The 20,808-nt window shown below is 44.9% G+C and overlaps 3 protein-coding genes across 3 annotated transcripts; 2 read left to right on the plus strand and 1 right to left on the minus strand.

The window, feature by feature from the left end:
• The first annotated feature begins 1,597 nt into the window (after positions 1-1,597).
• Positions 1,598-6,475, plus strand: ARL10 (ADP ribosylation factor like GTPase 10). The gene is made up of 4 exons (XM_033140405.1): positions 1,598-2,174; positions 3,213-3,381; positions 3,674-3,849; positions 4,824-6,475. The coding sequence occupies exons 1-4, from the start codon at positions 1,983-1,985 to the stop codon at positions 4,992-4,994; spliced, it is 708 nt and encodes a 235-aa protein (XP_032996296.1). The 5' UTR covers positions 1,598-1,982; the 3' UTR covers positions 4,995-6,475.
• A 339-nt stretch (positions 6,476-6,814) lies between these two features.
• NOP16 (NOP16 nucleolar protein) lies at positions 6,815-11,210 on the minus strand. Its single transcript, XM_033141853.1, is given in 7 exon segments — positions 6,815-7,424; positions 7,772-7,878; positions 8,342-8,408; positions 9,434-9,548; positions 10,707-10,737; positions 10,740-10,980; positions 11,079-11,210. Coding segments are annotated over 7 exon segments (837 nt in total). The 3' UTR covers positions 6,815-7,280.
• Positions 11,096-13,534, plus strand: HIGD2A (HIG1 hypoxia inducible domain family member 2A). The gene is given in 3 exon segments (XM_033140408.1): positions 11,096-11,350; positions 13,172-13,296; positions 13,298-13,534. Coding segments are annotated over 3 exon segments (309 nt in total). The 5' UTR covers positions 11,096-11,208; the 3' UTR covers positions 13,340-13,534.
• Positions 13,535-20,808: the final 7,274 nt, after the last annotated feature.

Genomic DNA, 20,808 nt, shown 5'->3' on the forward strand with positions numbered 1-20,808 from the left:
CAGGTGGGTAGCCGTGTTGGTCTGCCATAGTCGAAACAAAATAGAAAATTCTTTCCAGTAGCAACCTTAGAGACCAACTGAGTTTGTTCTTGGTATGAGCTTTCGTGTGCATGCACGAAAAGGCAAGGGACTGGTTTGTCTTTTAATCTCTGTACAGCACAAAGAAAAAAGTAGGAACTTTAGAAGTAACATTGTTGTTGTTTTTGTAAGAAGAAGAGTGAAACTGGAACCTTGCAAACATTTGTGTGGGGCTCACAAGGATTTCATATGAACATAATATTCAACCGGTATTCCAAAGCATACTGCCTCTGACAGTGGAGATAGAACATGTTCAGGGTTAGTAGCATCTATCTATATCTATCTATCTATTGAACTTTTTTTTTGAAAATATAAATTAAAAATAAAACAAAAACAGATGCAAAAGGTGAGTACTAATATAACAAGTTTAAGACAATTCAGTAACTATGCATACTAACAACCTTAACTCTTTCTCCTTTAGATATTCTTTAAAGGGTTTCAGGATGAAGGAGAAAATAACTCAGAAAGTCCATAGTCTAGAGTACATGGGTCAGGGCAGAGGGCAACAGCCACTTTCCATTGAACTTTAGCACTTATAGCTGCAGAGAAGCCCTTGAAAGCAGGTTTGGGTTGCATCCCAATAACCCCATAGAGAAAACAAAGGAAACTGCACACATATTGCAGTATTGTTTTGTGACCTTTGGGAAAGTCAGAATTTTCTGAGTGCCCTGAAGCAGCAAAGGATTGTTGTTAGGCAAGGTATCTACTTGACACTGCAGTTCCAGGAAATAATGCTGTTGCTTTTATTTTTTAATGCAAATATGTCAGAGAAGGGAGATGGAAATAATTCTGAAAATGGCAATTTATTCCCCCCCACATAAAGGGTGCTTTTCTTCCACAATGGGCTGGATAGTTATTCAGTACCATGACTCCAGGCATCTGTTTGGCCACTGTGAGAACAGGATGCCGCCAACATGCTTTTAATGCTGCAGAGGGAGACCAGTTCTAATCTGCATTTTGCTTGGGCATGGAAAAACCCTCAGACCATTTGGTCCATCTAGGTTAGTACTGTCTACACTGACCGGAGGTAGCTCTTAATGGTTTCAGGCAAGCTTCTTCTCCCTTTGCTCTACCTGGAGATGCCAGAGATGCAAAATGTCCTGTCATCTTGGTATGAGACATGAGCAAGGTTGGCCTGAGACATTTTGGCCTCTGGGGTGAACCACAAAATGGCACCTCCCCAACAGGGAAGAAAAGGTGAGTGAAGTTATACCTCAAGAACAAGGTGGGATTAAAGATCTACATCCAGATCTGCTGCCCTTGTGGATCCTGCCACTAGAGGCAATTGCTTCACCATGCCTCATGGGTGGGCCAGCCCTGGATATGGGTAGGGGGACTTGTGGCCCCAGATGTCATTGGACCCCAGCTCCCATTACTGTGTTCCCAGGCAGCATGACCAATGGTCAGCTATAACGACAATCGCAATCCAGCTATCGTGAGAATTCCGCCCTCTTGATATAAGGCAATATTACGCTCAGCAATGCGTTTTCTCTTTCTTTGTCACGCACCGCTCGCCCGCCGCCTGGGCAATCTTACTAGGTGGAGAAACAGAGCAAGTCCCCTTTAAGGCCGAGAGTGACGTCAGCCGGACTCCGTCCGCAGTTTGCTGGGGCTGATGCTGCCACCGGCCGGGGAATTCTCTGGCTGTTTAGATGCGCGCGCGCACAGAGGCTGTTGCTGGTCAGCTGGGCGCATCTGCTGTGGATCGCTGCACTTGCTAGTACACAAGCTTCTTCAACTCAGGTTGCTAACTTGCGAAATATGGAAGCATAAGGATTTAAGGCAAGCCCAGGAGGCTGCAGGGGACTTTTCTGTGCTGGTTCTTTCGGAGTGAGGCGCTGCTGGTGTTGCTGCAGTTGCCTCTCCGCCTGATTGGAAGTTGTTTCAGTCCAGTTCCTTCGCCAATGGCTCCGGCTGGCGCCTTCAAGCACCTGAGCCTGGCGCTGGGCGCAGCGGTGGCCGCCCTGGGCTCCCTCCTTTTCATAGCCTGGAAGATCTACTTCCGAGACGTCAACGACAGCTGCATCGGCTGGAGGGGGCGTTGGGAGCAGCAGCTGGAAGCGGAACTGGGGCGCAACGCACCCGGAGGCGAGGAGGTAAGATGGGTGGAGGCTGGGAGCGCCCTATACTCAAGGCCAGTGCTACTCTGTCAGCCTCCCCTGGGACAATTGCTGCTCAGTTGCTAAAAGGAAGGAATGTGTTTGGATCCATCCAGATCAGTCCTTTGCCTTAGGGGGACAGGTCAGATGTGGCAGGTGGGGTTGTGATTCCAAGAAAGGTCCTAGAACAGATAATTCAACAGTCGGGTCCTTGAGCACTGGGAAACGGATGCCGAGAATCCTAAGACCCAGTATGGGTTTCTCATGTCATGCCAGAAGAATTTCATTTCATTTCATTTTTCACAGAGGATAGAGGCACAAGCTTGGTGGATCAGGGGAATGCTGTGGACATAGCGCTTCAGACTTTTGACAAAACCCCACCCTCCTATTATTGTGAGGAAGCTGGTAAAATGTGGACTGGATGAAGTAACTGTTGGTTGAATTTGTAGCTGGTTAGCTGACTCAACCCAAAGAGTACTCATTAATGGTCCTTTGTCATCCTGGAAAAAAGTGACAAGTGGGGGACCGACTGCAGGGATCTGTCCTGGGCCGATTGTCTTTATAAACAACTTGGATGGAGGAATTGAGGGATGCTCATCAAATTTGCAGTTGACATCAAACTGGGAGAGGTAGCTAGTGCTGCAGAAGACAGAATCAGAATCAAGTATATTGTTTTTGGATGCTTAATCTAAGAACATTTGTTGCTTAGTCTAAGAACTTTTGCTCCATAGGTTGCATATGTTTGTGTATAGTACCAAAATAGCTTGATCTTCAATTTGGCTGGTATCTTCCTTGTTTGGATGCTTAATCTAAGAACATTTGTTGCAACTGCATCTAACAGTGCATGCCTATCCATCTCTTACATCTCTAAGAGACCTTCCCTGACAGCCTAACAATAACGGCTTTACACACAACCCAAACATGAAGTCTGGTTTTGCAGACTTGGCAAATAGCCACAGGTGAGGCTGCCAGTCATTAAAGTCCCTCCTTCAGCTGTACTACTGCTGTGCCTCAAAGCTTTTCTTCTCTTTTCAGCCACCTTCCTGTGAGTATCAGGTTTTGGTCCTTGGTTTGGATGGGGCTGGAAAAAGCAGCATTATCCACTATATCTGCAGCACAGAAGCCAAGATGCACATAGCACCCACTCAGGGCTTCAACTCAGCACAACTACAGGCCAGTGGGCTCCAGATGGACCTCCTGGAGGGTAAGTCCTACCACAGCCTGCTGGAAGCAAGGCAGTCTGGGACAGTGGGAGAACTTTGGAAGTGGCCTTGTATCATTGCTGTGAGAGAAATGTGCAAGGAATTCTCTCTACGCCATTGCATCACAAATATTTTTTGAGGAAGAATTTACTAGAAGCTCTATGTGCCTAAAACAGAACTGAGTGTTCCATGCACCTCTTTTCTTTGGCAGTGCATGGGCAGTGCATGGGTGCCGAAAACATGCCATATACTCAACATGTATGGTTTTTAATTTTTGTCCTTTTTGTGTCTCAGTTGGTGGCAGCCAGAATCTACGTTCATACTGGAACCACTACCTCAGCAAAGCCCATGTCCTAGTGTTTGTAGTGGACTCTGCAGATGGCCTGCGCCTCCACACTGCCCGACAGGAGCTCCATGGCCTGCTAGCAGAGGATCCTCAGTTGCCTCTGATAGTTCTCGCTAACAAACAGGTGGGCCTCTTCTTTCATCTGGGACTATCTACAGAAGCCTTTCTCAACCTAGGGCCCACAGGTGTTCTTGAACTACCAACTCCCATCATCCCTGACTGCTGGCCATTCTGGCTAGGAATGATGGGAGTTGTAGTCCAACAACTTCTGGGGATCCAAGGTTGAGAAAGACTGGCAAGGCAGAGGAACCTTTTACCAGATGGAGGACGCCATTCCGGATAGGGATGTCTTCCCCTGCTGGAGACAAGCAGGATCCTCAACTTGCAACATCCACTGTATCTCTCCAGACCTGCCTGCTGCAAGGGAAGGTTGGGTCTTTGTGTCTCTCTGTGTGTGCTTGAGTGGTGTGGGGTCAGAGGCAAAACCGGGCATGTTAACTGATATTAGTAAGCAATGCATAAGTTATCTTTTGTATAGTAGGCCACACAAAGGTTAGCAGTGTTTATGTTTACACACACACCTCTCCATCCTCCAGCCAGGCAAGCAAGAGGCATCACAATCCAAAGATAACATTCTAGCTAGGCAAATGCACACAAGAAATGTGCAGAGCAGGGCTGGTGAGAGATGTCTTGGGGAAGAGTTCCAAGGGCCAGATGGAGATGCCCGGAGGGCCACATTCAGCCTAGTTTACCACCACTGATCTGGAGATGGAACCCTGTAAGTGCAGAGATGGAAGGGACCCCCCCCCCAAGAGCCATCTAGTCCAATCCCCTGCAATGCAGATCTTGTCTGTGCTCTTTACATCTTCTGTATATCATTTGCTTATACTGACATGACTACGTATTGGATAGCTTATGGTGTCGTCATAAGCGTTTAATGTCAAGTATAACTGTCTCCTTCCCAGCCCTCCTTTTCACACAGATCCTTGTCTGAGAACGAGTGAAAGTAGATTTAAAGGTGTGCTTAAATACAGTTCTCTTAAGGACGGGTGGGGAAATGGTGTCATTTGTTCAACCTGTGATCTATGTCCACTCTAGGACAAGAGTGATGCGCTGAGTGTGGCAGAATTGCACGAGGAGCTGGCACTGCACACCTTGAAAAATCAAAGAGAATTCTTTCTCCTGCCCACAAGTGCTACTGATGCTGGCCTGGCCACCACAAACAGTGTTCTCCACCTGAAGAACCTGCTGATCAAACTCCTGGCCTAGGTCTGAAAGTTCTTCAACATCTCCAGGATATTCAAGCCAGGTGGAGCCAACCGTGGCATCATTCCTCTTAAGTTTCTTGAGATCTTATCCTCAGAGAAACAGGCTTTCCAGGTCCTCAAAAGAATTTTTAAGGTGTTTACTAAAACCCCTTCTGGAAAGAAGCCTTACCGCCAATATGACCATCGAGACCTTGGCTAAAACAGGGGCAAAATTATTGACCGTGGGGGTAATACAGTAGTCTTGGGGGTGGCTGCTGGGATCTGCTGAACAGTCCTAGGGAACTGCACTGTCAATACTTGCACTAAGAACTATCACTTTGTCTTCAAGACTCAACACATCAGATCTATAGGAAAAGTCTGCCCTGTGCAGGCTGGAATATCTCACTGCCCTTTTGGGAAGCTGGGGATTGACTGTGTCCCTATGAAATACTATTAAATCCTCACTGCAGTTAGTGGGGAACAGGATGTAGTCTCAAACTGCCATGAGGGCTAGTCTGAGAGTGGGTGTTATAGGGGCATCTCAGCACAGCATGTGCAAGCAGCTATTCTGTTGAGATGTCCCTGATGGCTGTTAGGGCTTTAAACGCTACTTATTAGTGTAATAAAATCTATCATACCTGATAAGCAACTTGATGTCTTAGCTGATCCCTTTCCAACATACTAGATGCCCTTGAATTACAGCCATTTCCGTAGCATGTTGGAACAATTGTGCTTCTGAGGCACTAGCTCCTTGAGGCATTTTTACAACCAGTGTACTTGCTCAACTTCCAAAGCAAAGTTAGCCCCCAGTGAATTACTACTCTTAATCCCTTTCTGAAGAAAGCAAGAGTTGTGAATTTCAGTGAAAGGCTGCAGAAGGAACTGGGAAATTTGAGGTGCCTAATATGAATTGCTGTGCCCAGGCTAATGAATCTGCAAATCCCTTTCTCAGTTTGGTGCTATGTTTCATCTCAGTCACCTGACTCAGGACTCATTCCTATATTCCATATTCCTCCTGAACTGGAAACTGTACAGTCAGATAGTGGTGGCTGGGATATGCCAAAGGCCGGCCTCATAGTTTGGGCTGCCCGTGATGTGGAAGAAGTTGGTCTCGGACAAAATGCCAATCTTACCTCTAGAGAAAGGAATAGTTTTACATGTTCAGCCAGGCAGTCCTGCAGAGGGACCTTGTGCTTACAAGCACAGAGTTAACCCAGCCCTTGTGTGCTCTTTCTCAAACAGTACACATGCCAACTTCCTGTTCCCTTTCCTCACAGCAGGAAAACAGCAGTATTGCTTGAGCTTGGGCTACACACCTTTTGCAAAACCTGACCACCTCTCCTGTACCATCAAAGATTATGGGAAACTTCGTTTGTGCCTGTGGCTCCTAGCCCTAAGTTCCTCTTGCCTGCATGAAATGGATAATTGGTGACCAACTGTTTACACTATGACCCCCCTCTGCACTGTATCAAATAAACCTTGAGTTGTTTGTCTCAGCTGTAAGGGATCTGGTTGTGTTTTCCATGCAACTAAAGGTATCACAAGGCCAGCAGTGTCATGTGTTATTACTGTTAAGAAAGGCAGAACTCAAGGAGTGTAAAGGCCACTGCCAATACATGTACATAATTACATTTAAGTGCTCTCTCTCTCTCTCTCTCTCTGTGTGTGTATTTTCATAGGAGCCTTCCCAAGGTCAGCTTCCCTTTGTACTTGTGTAATGTCATCTCACGGGTGGATCTGTTGATACAAAAAATATGACTTAAAATAATACAGCTGCAAAAAGAAAGTGAGAACCTTTCCATAGTAAGAGACCGATTTTTAAAGAAACTTTTTTAAAAATATTTTACTCTTCATAAAAGAATGCTTGAAAACATACTGACTTTTGATTACATTGGTTTACCACAACTTCTTGTTTCCATAGCTGAATGATGCACCAAAATTTCCTTAGGACAGTCTTCCCCACCTGTTCTCCAGATGGTTTGGCAAAGCTGCTTGTCACACAGCAAGAACAGGAAACATCCTTTGACTGTGCTTTGTTACTGATTCGGGGCTTGGGAAAGAAGTTTATTTCAACTTGGATCTATCCCAAAGCTAAGATGGTGCAAGCAGAATGCAGCAAGGGCTCTCCAACAATTAGAGGTCAGACAAAGTCCCATCTACATAAACACCTTCCCATTTTCTCTCTTCAAAGGGCACAATTATAGATAATCCAACATTTCAGTCCCTGTCGAGAAGTCACTTGAGGGCAAACTAGCATCTGAAATAATATAGGTGCAGCTGCTTCTGCCTATTTATTTGGCAAGTAAAATCATTGTTGTTCCATCTTCTCTGGCTGCAGAGAGGCAACAAAGGTCTGGTATTCCTCAGGGTAGAAGCGTTTATATACATTGATTTTCCTTTTTATTTGCTTTGGTGTGTCCTGGTAATAGTTCTTCTCATCACGTGCCATAGCCTAGGAGGCAAAGAGTAAAGTTGTAATGAGCTACCTCAGCCTTAAGGAGGCCTCCCACACCCAGAAAGCAAGCAGTATAGTGTACACCAAGAGTCAACAAGTGGCTGTGCACAAAGCAAATGGAAAATTACAGCCATAGGAGTGCAGTCAGAAAATGAAGACGGAGTTCAGCTCAGGGTACAGGAAAGCACTATGGATGAAAAGAGGAAGCAAACGGCATTGAGCATGCTCAGCAGTTTTTGTTTTTTAAAAAAAACAGAGAAACCAGGAAATACCGAAAATTGGACATTCTAATGCTAGCAGCTGCAACCATTCACTGTGGAGCTTCTATAACAAAGAGTGCCTACCTTGTAGTTCTCACCATGGCTCTGGATCATGTGCTGGACATAGTCAATAAGATCTCGGGAGAGTGTCTCTGACTTCTTCTCTGGGAGGCTGGCCTCAGATTCCAACTCTTTAAGTGTTTAAAAAAAAAAAAGGCAGTGAAGAAGAGGGAAGCGTTTTTGCACCCTGTGTGGCCTTTTTCGAGCAGAATAAATACAGCTAGATTCAACTAGTAGGATCACTGAGGTCACCCACGTTCCCTCTTGCAAACCAGCAGTTCACCATGCTCCAAATGCAACTGGCATGATCCTTTTGTGGCCGGCCAGCCTTTGGGGTCTAACAGAGGATTGGGGGGGGGGGTTCAGACAGAAGTGGCCTCCAAGATATAAAAACTGCACACAACAACAAAAACTATGCATGATATCGCCAGTGTTTCCTTGACAATGAGAGCTGATACACTCCAGAATACTGCACTTAATTTGAATAGGATAAATGGTGGCTCTCAGGATTTAGTTACAACAGTTCAGGTAAAAGGTTTCACTATGAGGCATCAGGCCAACACTGTACATTGCCAATATGAAGCTATTACCAACCATTTAGTACATATGGCTTCCGTACAGTTTTCACATTTGCTTGTCCATCCACTTCCATTTTCAGCACCTGCATTTTAAAAGACATGGTAGATCATGTTTTATACAAATACATTTATTATGCATGGCTTTGTATGCTCTAAAATAATATCTAACTTTATAAATTCCTTAGCTGGCATGTTTTCATCTTTCCAAAAGGATTCCCAACTACCCTATTTGTTTTTCTAATTTCATCATGCTCATTAATATTAACTGGAGAAGATAAAAGCACAGGAATAACAAAATTTCACTTGATTTGTCTTTCACAAAAGGGCAAATGTGATAATACTTGAGGCAAACATGATGCAATGGTACTTCACCAATGCAGTCCTTTCAGACTACTAAGTAACTCAAATTTTGGTAGCATCCCTAGAATAAGTTATCATTGGGAAAATCATTCTGCAGTACTTCCACAGACCCACACAATTTATGTTCCAAGGAACCTTGGGATCATAGAATCTTAGAATTGGAAGGGACCTTAAGGGCCATCTAGTCCAACCCCCTGCAATGCAGAAATCTCACCTAAAGCATCCATGACAGATGGCCCTCCAGCCTCTGCTTAAAAACCTCCAAGGAAGGAAAGTCCACCACCTCTCGTGGGGTGTCAAATCTATCCCTCATCAAGGGTGCTACAGAAAGATGCAGATTTTTACTAAATCAGCAGAAATACCATGGAAATATCCCAAGGTTTGGAATTCACCAAACTCTCCACCTGACCATTTGTGTTTCTGACCATTGTATCTAGTATGAAGGGTGAAGTGGGAAAGCGTAAATGAATTTGAATGCTACCTTTTTATGTTGACACAAACAGGTTTGAAATAACATTTTAGCAACTGCTTTCATGCATACCTTATGTCTAGCCAAACACCATATGAGACCATATGTCCAGGCATAGATGTAGCATTTCCTTACTCTATTTCCCCAGCTATTTCTGCAGCTTCCGTTTTGTATATATTGTCTTGCTGGGACTGCATCCATCACCCATAAACTGGTATAACCAACCCAGTTTTGGCTGAACTCCCACCCTGGAAACTTTACCTACATATCACTACTCACCTGTTGCATTGTTTTTGGAATGGGTATAGCCTTGTTTGGATCAGCAGCCAGGCCCATTTCTGCCAGGTTCTGCTTTACAGTTTTGGTCCTATCCCATGCATGTCGGATTTGGGTACTGGACAGAGATGGGGGTTGAGAGGAGGAAAGAATCATACATTAATATTATGCATTCTTGAAGGGGTTTTCCCCTCTCTGATAAGAATGGTCACACAACTAACTTAGAGGAAAAGATTAGCCACATTTGTCTACTCTAGACAGTTCTACCTGATTTCATTAATTTTAAAAGCCTGCTTGTTTCCTGGAATGCCTGCAATCTTTCAACACATGGAAAGTAGGTGGAATGCTACTACATGGGGAGGGGTCTACATGGTTCCACAGGAGTACTTTTAATTCTGATTTACTGATAGGTCTAGCTTGGGAAGGGTCTTTGAACTACGGTACCATTAACTTTGCCCAGTGGCAATTCAGTACTTGATCTGGAGTAATCAATACCCTCCAGAATTGCTCCCAAGCATTACGAACAACAGAAAAATATTCTGTCTTCCATGGGCAGGATATGTAGAACACACCATACAGCATTTACTTGTCTATATTTCATTGGTTGGTTTGTTTATATTCCACCTTTATTCCCCCTTGGAGCTCAAGATTCACAGGATTCTCAGGTGGTCACCCATCCTGATGCTGATGAGACCTGCTTAGCTTCAGCCAAATGGCTGCATTATATACCCGTAGGCTATGCCCTGCATGGCGCTATAGAAGGGATTACAGAACAGCCTTTCTCACCAGTAATGGCACAAATGAAACAAACGGAGGATTGTACTTTTATCAGTTTTAACTTCGGTGACTGGCTAAAGCTGAAAAAAAGGTGGCAGTGCATAACCACCAGGTTCTGCTGTGCTTCTAGAGATAGCCAGTTCCTGCATTGCAGGGGGTTGGACCAGATAAGCCTTGGAGTCCCTTCCAACTCTACAATTCTACGATTCTATTTTAATTCCTGAGGCATCCGGATCTGCAGGGACTCCGAGAGGGCGCAACATTTTGTGGTTCACCTCAGGTGCCAAAATGCCTTGGGCCGGTCTTGGGTGAGTGAGCCCTCCTGACTGAGATCCGACATTCCCTATCCCCACCCGGCTAAGACGCGAAGGTTGGTCGGCCAGAGGAGCCCGGCTCCTCTCTCTCTCTCTCTCTCTCTCTCTCTCTCTCTCTCTGCCGCCCTCTCTCTACTAAGCCCCCACCTGGCGCCTCCACTTCAGCCCAATTCCCGGCCACTCACCATTTTATGCGGGGCGCCGCGCGCTTGCGAAAGCCCTGTTCTGCTTCTTGCGGTCGACATTATAGTTGTACTTTTGCCGCCGGCTCTTCCCTTTGGCTTTCGGGCATCGCGGCGACTCGGCGTAATAACGGCCGCAACAATCCAGCCACACGCGGCTTCTAATACGGGTAGAAGAAGCCCGAGCCTCTGGGAGCGACAGAAGAGGAAAAGACCTGTCGCCCCGATGCCCGATGGGAAACGTAGTTCTACGGACTCGGCAGACGAGGTTGCGTTCCTGCAGGAGAGAAGAGTCAGGCGGGACTACGACTCCCAGCAACACGGCGGGCGGAAATACACCTGCTCGTATTGCGGTTCCGGCCCAGCCAAGAGCACTATTGGGCAACGGTGGGTCCTGTGTGCCGCCTCTTTTGTACGGTAACCGAAGAGGGTCAAAGCATAACTTAGCGCGAAGCAGCCTGTCCGCCTTTCCCGTGTTGTGGCCTCCTCCGGCGCCTGTTTGGCCATGGCTCAGAGCGCGCCGCCGCCCTTCGACCCCAACAACCCGCCCTTGATCGAGGGCTTCACGCCAACCGCCTTCCACCCGGAGGAGAGGTTCGGGGACAAGTTCCGGCGCAAGATCCGCGAGAATCCGCTCGTGCCCATAGGTTAGAGGGAGGCCAGGGACCCGGGAGGGAGAGAGGCAGGGACCCTAATTCAACAGGGAGAGCTTTTTCCTTGCAGGTCAAACGGGGGCGCCCGGGCCGGGGTTGTGGGGCGCCGGCTGTTGCAGCTCAGGCCCCACCAATTATGTCTTGGGTCACCACCGGTCAAAGAAAAAAAGGGGTCAAATCCAGAAAGAGGGAAAGCAAAAGTGGTTTGAAAGATGAGCAGGAGTTCCTGAGGATAGGAAGCTGATAGAGTAAGGCTGCCATGTTTCTCTTCCCCAGCCCAGTGTGACTGACACCAGCCAGACGTTGACGCACGGAAATGTCTCCTGCGAAACTTTCCTTGGCAGGGAGAGGGGTGGAGTAATCTCCACCAGTGAAATACCCTGTGTTGGGGGTATTCATCTACCCCCAGACACAGGGTGACAATTGGAGTTGAAGATGGGAAAGATGGTGAACTTGATTAAAGGGTTTGGATCTCTTTCTTGGTCTTGAAAACCTCCCTGGGTGACCTTGGGCCAGTCGCTGTCTTCTCTCAGCCCAATCTACCTCATAGGGTTGTTTTGGTTAAATGAGGAGGGGGGAGAACAATGTACGCTGCCTTGAACTCCTTGAAGGAAAAAGATGGGCTATGAATGCAGTAAATAAACAAATAAAAAAGAATAAGAGTCTTGTGGCACAATTTTATTGTGTTATAAGCTTTCATGGAGTATACTCACTTCATCAGATGCATGGTGTATGATCCTTGTACCTGACAATGGAGGATCACCTTTTTCAGAGCTCTCCAAACTTTTCAAGTTGGTGACACACTTTTTGGACACGCGTCATTTCATGGCATTCAGTTTTGCATCATTTCGTGACACAGTAATTCAGTTTTACTAGCAAACCAGAGATTAACGCTTTCCTGTCCCAGGAGGGGCAAGGGGAGCATTCATGCAATACCTCTACACACTAATGTATTGCAACACACAGTTTGGAAAGCTCTCTGTCTGATGAAGCAGGCTGCAGTAGCACACAAACAATTTTTCTAATGTGTTACTTTTCAAGAGGTCACAAAGCTATGAACAGTAATCTATATTTTGGGTTTGCGGATTATGTTGAGATGGAAGCTTGTTGGAGGAGAAAAATAAACAATGCAGCTACATAAGAACATAAATCTTTCCTAAAATATATAATAAATGAGCCTTTTACATATGTACTTTAAGGATGTATACAAACTCAATGAGAGGTGTGAGCCTGCAGTTTCACATGATGCTTTTGCTCTCATTTTGAAAAGATATCTATCCATATTTTATACTACACTACACTACACTGAAATGTTTAAATGTTTCTTTGATTGTCCTTGAATCTTCCCACAGCATTTGCCACCCTCTCCTGCGACAACTAGTGTGGTGCGCCATATCCTTTGGAGAACCACTGACCTAGAGGAAGGATTGTGGTTAGTCCAAGTGATTCCCAACTGAAATTACATTTAAACCACTGTGTTAGGTGTATTCCTCACTCAGGTGGACAGAGTAGTGAACGTTCTGTGCAGCATTGATTCCCACTCACACCTGCCTAGGGATATATGGGTCAGATGTTTCCTCTTCGGAAAACAGTCTCCAAGAGAAGAAGGGCTTCATTTTCCTAATATTTTCCTGTTATAGAATTCTTACTATCTTTGTCTTGAGTTTCCCCCTGTGATGTTATTTCCTATTTTACCAAGGAGGAAGTGAGATTGAAAGAAAATGTTTAGACTTACACCTCTTTGATTAAAACCTGACTTTCAGTATCACGGGAAAACATGGTCACATTTCCTTCTTTCTCTTGTCCTGCCCCTAGGATGCCTTAGCACAGCAGGAGTTTTGACCTATGACTCATCTGCTTCAAGAAGGGAAATACCCAGCAATCCCAGAGGATGAATGCGGGCACGTGTTGTGGCCCAGGGCTTCACTGTCGCGGCCATATTTGGTGGGTGTGGTGGTTACGGCAATGAAACCAAAGAAGTGAACCTGCTACTGTTGTGCAGTCACGTGTGGCTAGCCAATATCATACCGAGTCTTTCTGCATGGAGAGGGTGCTTTCTACACCTTGTGGGGTGATGTTTTGTAGTGACCATCAAGTGCCAGATGGTTCCGTTAAATATATATATACACATAAAACAGTGTTCACTTATTCAAGTAAGTAAACCTTGTCACTGGTATATAAGGATTTTTCTGCATGATGTTATTATGACAGCAGTGACTCCCCAATCATCACTCTTGGAAATGACCATCCAAGTAGGACCAGAACCACTGCAAGTGATGCTATCCACCCCTAAGTCAGACAACCACTCCAGAAGGATGCCACTGAGAAGTTAAGGAGAATTAACACGGACACATGTCCCCTGTCTCTCTCCCAACAATTAGGGCAAGGCCACCCCCAAAGAAGATGTTATGGGGGGTGGCCCTTGCTCTTGCCTCCCCACAAAGGGGGTGCCACCATTGGCCCAGGTCTTTATGTAGCCCTTACTCCTCTGCTAGAATGAGCCCAGGTGGGTTTTCAATCAGTCAGTCAGCAGAGAGTAGTGTGTTGCAAGCTTCCCTCTGTGTGTTTCTATTTGACTGAACTGAAAACAAAAATGTAAGCTTATTCTTTGCTCTCTTCTCTTGCCAGTTGTTGGTATCTACAATGTGCTGCTCTTTCACATGCTGGTTGTTTTGTTATTGGTGCCAGCTTCTAGCCAACTGTTCTCAGTTCCTCATGCATTCGGTGTCCTGCTACCACTCAACACACACACACACACACACACACACACACGAGTTCTTATGTGTAAGAAAAAGATCTTTATCCGGGTAACTAATAGCACAGGCACAGCAGCTTGACATAGAGCTCAAGAGTCATGATTCAGGAACAAGGCAAGACATTCAGAACTGGACACAAGTGATGAAGACGCCCCCAACAAGTTTCCATGACTTGCCCACCAGGCTTTTAAAGACAGGGCATGTTACACTCACTCGTAAGACTTGGCTTGCCTTGCATGCATGTCCAGAATCCACATGTGTACTTTGTTGTGGAGAGGGGAGTCTGCTCCCATCTGCAAAGATGGCACCTGCTTCTAGGTGACAAGACTGCACCTTCCCTGTTCTGGCGCCTGTGCGGTTGCTGCCACCTATTCTGCCTCCCCAGCCTCCACTCTGCAGGAAGCTGGGGGATGTGGGCAGCCCTGAAGTAGCTGACATTGGGGTGAAAAGGTGAGGTTTTCCAACCCAGGTTCCCACCACTGAGCCCCCACGCACCCCAGTTTCTTTCTCCTATATCAGGGCCTGCTAATCAAAATTCAGTTCCAACATTCAGGCTGATGACTTGAAAAGCCTGGGTATGGAAATGGATACATGACTTGGACTGCAATAATCTACCCCCTTACCCTAGAGTAAGCCCCATTGAATTCAGTAGGACTTATTTGGGGTAGATCTGTATAGGACTCTTGCTTATGGTTTGTTTATGCTGCACGGTTTGTGACGGGGTGCTACACTGACATTTTGAAAAGGGATGTAAACATGGCTGATGCAAATTGCAGGAAGATGGTTATGTAAATAAAGCAATTGGGCATCTTGGAACACATGAAGTTTTGAAGACACATGAAGTGGAGTGAGTGGAAAAACTTTATTTTCAAAGCATTATTTCATAACAATGAGTTAAGTATAGTGATGGCTGTCCACTGAGTGCATTTCATTTGCTCTGATATAACCATTAGTAATCTGGAACAGTCTGATTTATAAGACAAGCCATGTTAGGCAGATTCTTGGCAGCTTGCTCTGCTGAATAAGGCTGTTGATATGTATTAAGCTATTATAGGATTAACTATTTTTTTGCAGAAAAACCTCTTTGATTGTCCAGTTATTGCACTGTAGAATCAAATTTGTTTACATTTTCTGACTGATAATTAAATGTAAGATTGAGGAAATCTGGTACCAGAAGGAAGAGGTTTAGCCTAGTTGCCAGATCTGCTGAGGACAAATTATTCTATGAACAAATTCTTCATGCCAGTCGCTAAGGAAAAAACAGATGCCACTAAAATAGTTTGAAATGGGGCACATGCATTCAAGAGCTGTATGGCCCAAATCATGTAGATGATCCACTTCATTAGATGGGAAGTTTGATACTGGATGAAGAGACATCAGAGAAGAATATGCAGAATGTTATTATCAGATTTTTGGGAGTACCGGTAATTGGCGCAACCTCTGTTTTGTGTTGTATAAGCTCAGCAAATTGAATAGGTGCTGTGGAAAATACTAGGGAAGCAAACAAGTTTCAACAAAGAGACTTCATAGAAATTCTTTCCATTATTCTTTCTGCACTGCACCCAATATTTTGTTACTTGTTCTCAGAGTTGTCATCACCCAAAGTAATAGTCCAGCATGGTTCTTTTACAGCTCAATCTGTTTTGAGAACTGGTCTTAATAGGACCTGGATTCTGTGGCAGCTGGATTGAATTTTTAAAATTCAATTTAAAGCTATAAGTACCACCATTGAAGTTAAAGCTCTCAGTAGAGCACTGTGTTTGTTTCCTTAGAAGTGCTGCTAAATACACAGTGGCCTACAGCAAGAATAGTACTACACTTGGGCAAAAAAAATTGAAAGGCTCAAATACAGGATGGTGACCCCTGGCTTGAGAGCAGTACATGTGAAAAGGATCTAGGAGTCTTGGTAGACCATAAACTTGAACATGAGTCAACAGTGCGATGCAGCAGCTAAAAAAGCCAATGCAATTCTGGGCTGCATCAATAGGAGTATAGCATCTAGATCAAGGGAAGTAATAGTACCACTGTATTCCGCTCTGGTCAGACCTCACCTGGAATACTGTGTCCAGTTCTGGGCACCACAGTTCAAGAAGGATACTGACAACTGGAACGTGTCCAGAGGAGGGCAACCAAAATGGTCAAAGGCCTGGAAACGTTGCCTTATGAGGAACAGCTTAGGGGAGCTGGGTATGTTTAGCCTGGAAAAGAGAAGGTTAAGGGGTGATATGATAGCCATGTTCAAATATATAAAAGGATGTCATATAGAGGAGGGAGAAAGGTTGTTTTCTGCTGCTCCCAAGAGAAGCGGACACGGGGCAATGGATTCAAACTACAAGAAGATTCCACCTAAACATTAGGAAGAACTTCCTGACAATAAGAGCTGTTCGACAGTGGAATTTGCTGCCAGGAGTGTGGTGGAGTCTCCTTCTTTGGAGGTCTTTAAGCAGAGGCTTGACAGCCATCTGTCAGGAATGCTTTGATGGTGTTTCCTGCTTGGCAGGGGGTTGGACTGGGATGGCCCTTGTGGTCTCTTCCAATTCTATGATTCTATGAATAGGGAACCTGTCGTCCACATGCCATTGGACTACAATTCAACCTCATGACTGGGGTTGATGGGAGTTATAGTCCAGCAAACATCTGAAGGTCCACAGAGTATCTTCAATTCCCTACCAACAGAGATGGGGAACTTTATGCCCCTTTGATGTTGGACTTTCAACTTCTTTAGCCCCAGTCAACATGGCCAGGAATGATGGGAATTGTAGTCCATCAACATCTAAAGGGCCACAGGTTCCTCATCTAATATACATCTAATGGCACCTACTGGTATGTAATGGTATACTGTACAGTATAAAATTGTATTGTGAGGTGTTAATGGCCAGCTGTAAACTAGTCTTGTGTAGATAAATAAGCAGATACTGACATAGCCAAGCAGTTCCTTTAGAGGCATGAGCAACCAGCACAAAGTCAAAGAATTTGCCACCAAGTAACAATGCTGTATGCCCCTCTCTCCCTTCTAGTTATGTTTGTATATTAATAACCCCAAATCCTTTCACTGAAGCTGTTCTGTATTTTGGCTTTACTATTGTGCAGCCACAAAGTAAGAACTCTGCAATAAACGATTGCAACTATAATGGGGCAGTGTTAGTTGATAGCCTTTAATGTTTAGCCTGTTGCTCCTAGCTGCTCTGTCACAATGGCTGCTTGGACATTAAGGATTTTAGATTCTCCAGCAGACTGGGCTTCTCCTGAATTAGCAGAAAGGCAGAAGTATCAGAACGGTTAGCTTTTCCAACAAAATTTCAGGGTGCAGAGGTTAGAAGCAAGATGTCTGGGCAGAGTTGTCTTACAGATTCATCCCGCCCCACCAGCAGTAATTCATTCTTGTCTTTTTAACACACTAAGTGATGTTTAAAAATGAGAATTGCTCCAACTTTATGAGAGATGCTCAGTGCCTTGCAGAAGGAAATGTAGAACATAACTTATTCATGCCTAAACCCAAAATATGCTTGGCTTATGTTGACAGGCAAACATTAAATGCAGTCTGTTGCTTTGCTGACTGTCAATGCAGAGTGCATAATTTTAGTTTTATTTGCCAGTGGGGAAAGGAGAGGCATTTCCAAGAACACTTAAGACTAGCTACAACAAACTTGCTTGTAGTTAGCTGCTTTCTTAAAGTGCATTACAATTCTTTCTAGTGAAGTGCGTGGATATAATTCTACCTGCCTCAGACAAATGTACAGGCAGGCAACTTTTCATCAAGGTAACAGAATGTACCTGCCTGAAAAGATGAGTTAAAAGCTAATCTTGAACCACCTTCTATTTCATAAAATTGGGGATAATTAGAGTGTGCTAAAGAAGTGGATTTTCCCTTGTTGTTTCAGAGTGTTTAAAATGAAAAATGGAATTCAAATCTGTGTCCGTGAACATAAGAAAACTACGGCTCATTTAAAAACATTCTGTATTTACTGCTTAAGAAAAATTTGCCCCATAAATGTCTTATAAACCAAGGCTAGAATTTTTAAATATAATATGGAGTAAGAAAGATCAATTATTAAGTGTGCCTCCCAAACATTGCTGACATACTTTCTTTCATAAACTTCTTATGTGGAACTTGTCTAAGGATGCAACACCATGAATGCTTACCTAAGAGTAATTGTCACTGGAGACAGTGGAACTTCCAACTAACCATGCCTAGAATCAGTCTCTACGAGTCTAAAAACTCCCAGTGCTGCTTCAGAGAAAAGTATTCAAAATGGTCATCTCCCTCCTGTAACACAGGATTGCAAGGTTTCAGCCTAGGACAGAGTTGGGGAACCTGTGGCCTTCAAGCTGGCCAATAATTAGCCCCAGCTAGCATGGCTGGTGTTCTTGTAGTCTTGTAGTCTGGTGGATCTTGTAGTCCAACAACAACTCAGAGGGTCACATGTTCCCCAACTTTGGCCTAGGATATTAATTGCCCCAAATACTCTCCTCCCCCATTATTTCAAAGAAGCATGGAAAGAAAGATTCTGCGGCTCCTTAAACTGTGAATGTAGTGGCAGTTTATTGATAATAGGTGGTTTAACAAAGTCACAGACTGTAATGTTGGGGGACAGAGCAGCTGCAGGCAAAGCTCCCGCCTCCCCCAAGTGCCACCCCAGCTTGCAGCTGCCGCCACTTGGGGGTGCCAGACATAGTAGTGAAATTCTGGGCTGACTGGGTGATTCCAAGCAGGGGCTGTTTCTTGCTACTGGATTCCGGTGCAGATATCCATCCCAGGGTACAAAGCAAACAGCTTGGTTTCCAGAGGATATGGTGAGGAGTGGTCAGACCACCAATGCTCCCAGCTGTCTCCTCTATGCTGTGAAGTTCTCCGTAGCTGATGGTGGAAGAGGGAGCTGCCATCAGTCTGGAATCTGTTGCTCATGTCACTGTAGGCCCTTCTTCTCATCTCTAGCTCTTCATATAAACTTGAATGTGGATTGTTCCAGAGGAAACATCCCTAAAACGAACCCTCATGAAGAGATAGTTTTCTCTGTGCTTTTCTTAGCTGGCAACAACAGCCCGCCAACAGAGAGTTGTAATGCAGTTTGTCACAAACTTTACATTGCAAATCAGAGCATCTTTGGCCAACATGGCATGTTGGACAAAGACCGGGCGGGGCTTTTTGAGCTGCATATACCACAAGGCTCCCTAGCATCTGCAAGGTTTTTGTACTGCATAGGGTTTGTTTCCAAAGCTGTTGGGCTCCCGATTAGAGAAAAGCATGAACCTTATTAAACATTTTACCTAAAAGAGCTGCCTTTCCCCATGGGAGCACATCCCTTTTTCTGGAAGCTGCCAAGGCCCAGACCAACCCACTTTTTAACACTGTAAACCGTTTCCCCTGCACGACACTTATCACATCATTTTTGAAGAGCAAGGTCCACATGTGGAAAATTCAAATGTTGTCAAAAGCTCCTTGAAAGAACTGCCTTTCCTGGGATGGGAACTTCCGCTTCCTCTGTGCATCTTTTTTTCACTGTTCAAAAATGATACGGTGAGCTTAGTGCACGAGGACCTTAACACATTAAATAATATACATGGACATAAGCAAATCACAAAAGCAGCTCCCTGCAAAGCCAACCCAAGTAAGGAGGTGAACCCTGATAATCTATGTATTCTGTGCTTACAGTTGTTTCTGCGGTCTTGAAAACTTCAGCAACAATGCACAACCAGCCCAGCTCCCCCTCCCCCAAATGGCCCTATATTCCTGAGACTCCAAAATACGCACTTGCAGCCACATGTGGCCATTGTGCTTTTCTGCTACTGTATTAGGTTCACATTCACTCAAGGTGAAGAACCTTCATTAGAGGAGCCAAGCAGCCCCTCACTGCAGAACATAACACCCAATGGGAAAATGAGCAATCTGTTGGCTCATTTCCTGGTACAAAGGAAGAGACGGCAGGAGCCTAAGATACAGGCCAGCAGTATGGAAAGGGACAAATACTACAGAATCATCACTTACTCTTCACACAGCACTGGGAGAGTGGACTGCTCTCAGTGGAATTTCAGCTCCACGTTTGTTTGTTACCTGGGCTGGGGAAACCTAATGGCAGCAAGGTCATCGGCTGCACCATAAGGTGTCCAGCAAATCTCTGAATCTTTATAGAGGGAAATCAGCCTTCAAATCAAACACGTAGGCTGAAATCCTACACTCACTTAGCAGTAAACTTCATTGAACGCCATGGGACTTACTTCTGAACAGAAATGATTGTGCTGGTGAAGTGTTTTTAAAACTGCAATGCTGTGCGCATATATATATATATATATATATATATATATATATGGAAAAAAGCCCTGTTGAATATACTGTGGCACTTTGTTCCAAGCTGCACAGGAATGCGTTCTCAAGTACAGTATTTGATTTGGGGGTGTTGACTTACTGGGTGGCGGCAGTAAGAGAAGCCCAAAAGGCATAGACAGCTCCTAGTGGGAGATGAGTACAGAATTGACCTCCTTTCATCTACCTTCCCTTTGAAGAACACAAACTGAAAGAAGCAATCTCTCCGAGAAAAATCCAGTTAAGCCCATATCACGTCCCTGTGCTTAGTGTTGCCTTTGCAAATACAGAATAATATGCCTTGAGGGGCACATGTGTGCATGTAAATGAGAGAGGTGGGGAATGAGAATATGAAGGAAGTGCTCAGGATTCTCTCTTATATTCTTCCCTTTCTA

Source organism: Lacerta agilis, chromosome 2 (genome assembly GCF_009819535.1).
Source record: "Lacerta agilis isolate rLacAgi1 chromosome 2, rLacAgi1.pri, whole genome shotgun sequence".
Taxonomy (NCBI): domain Eukaryota; kingdom Metazoa; phylum Chordata; class Lepidosauria; order Squamata; family Lacertidae; genus Lacerta; species Lacerta agilis.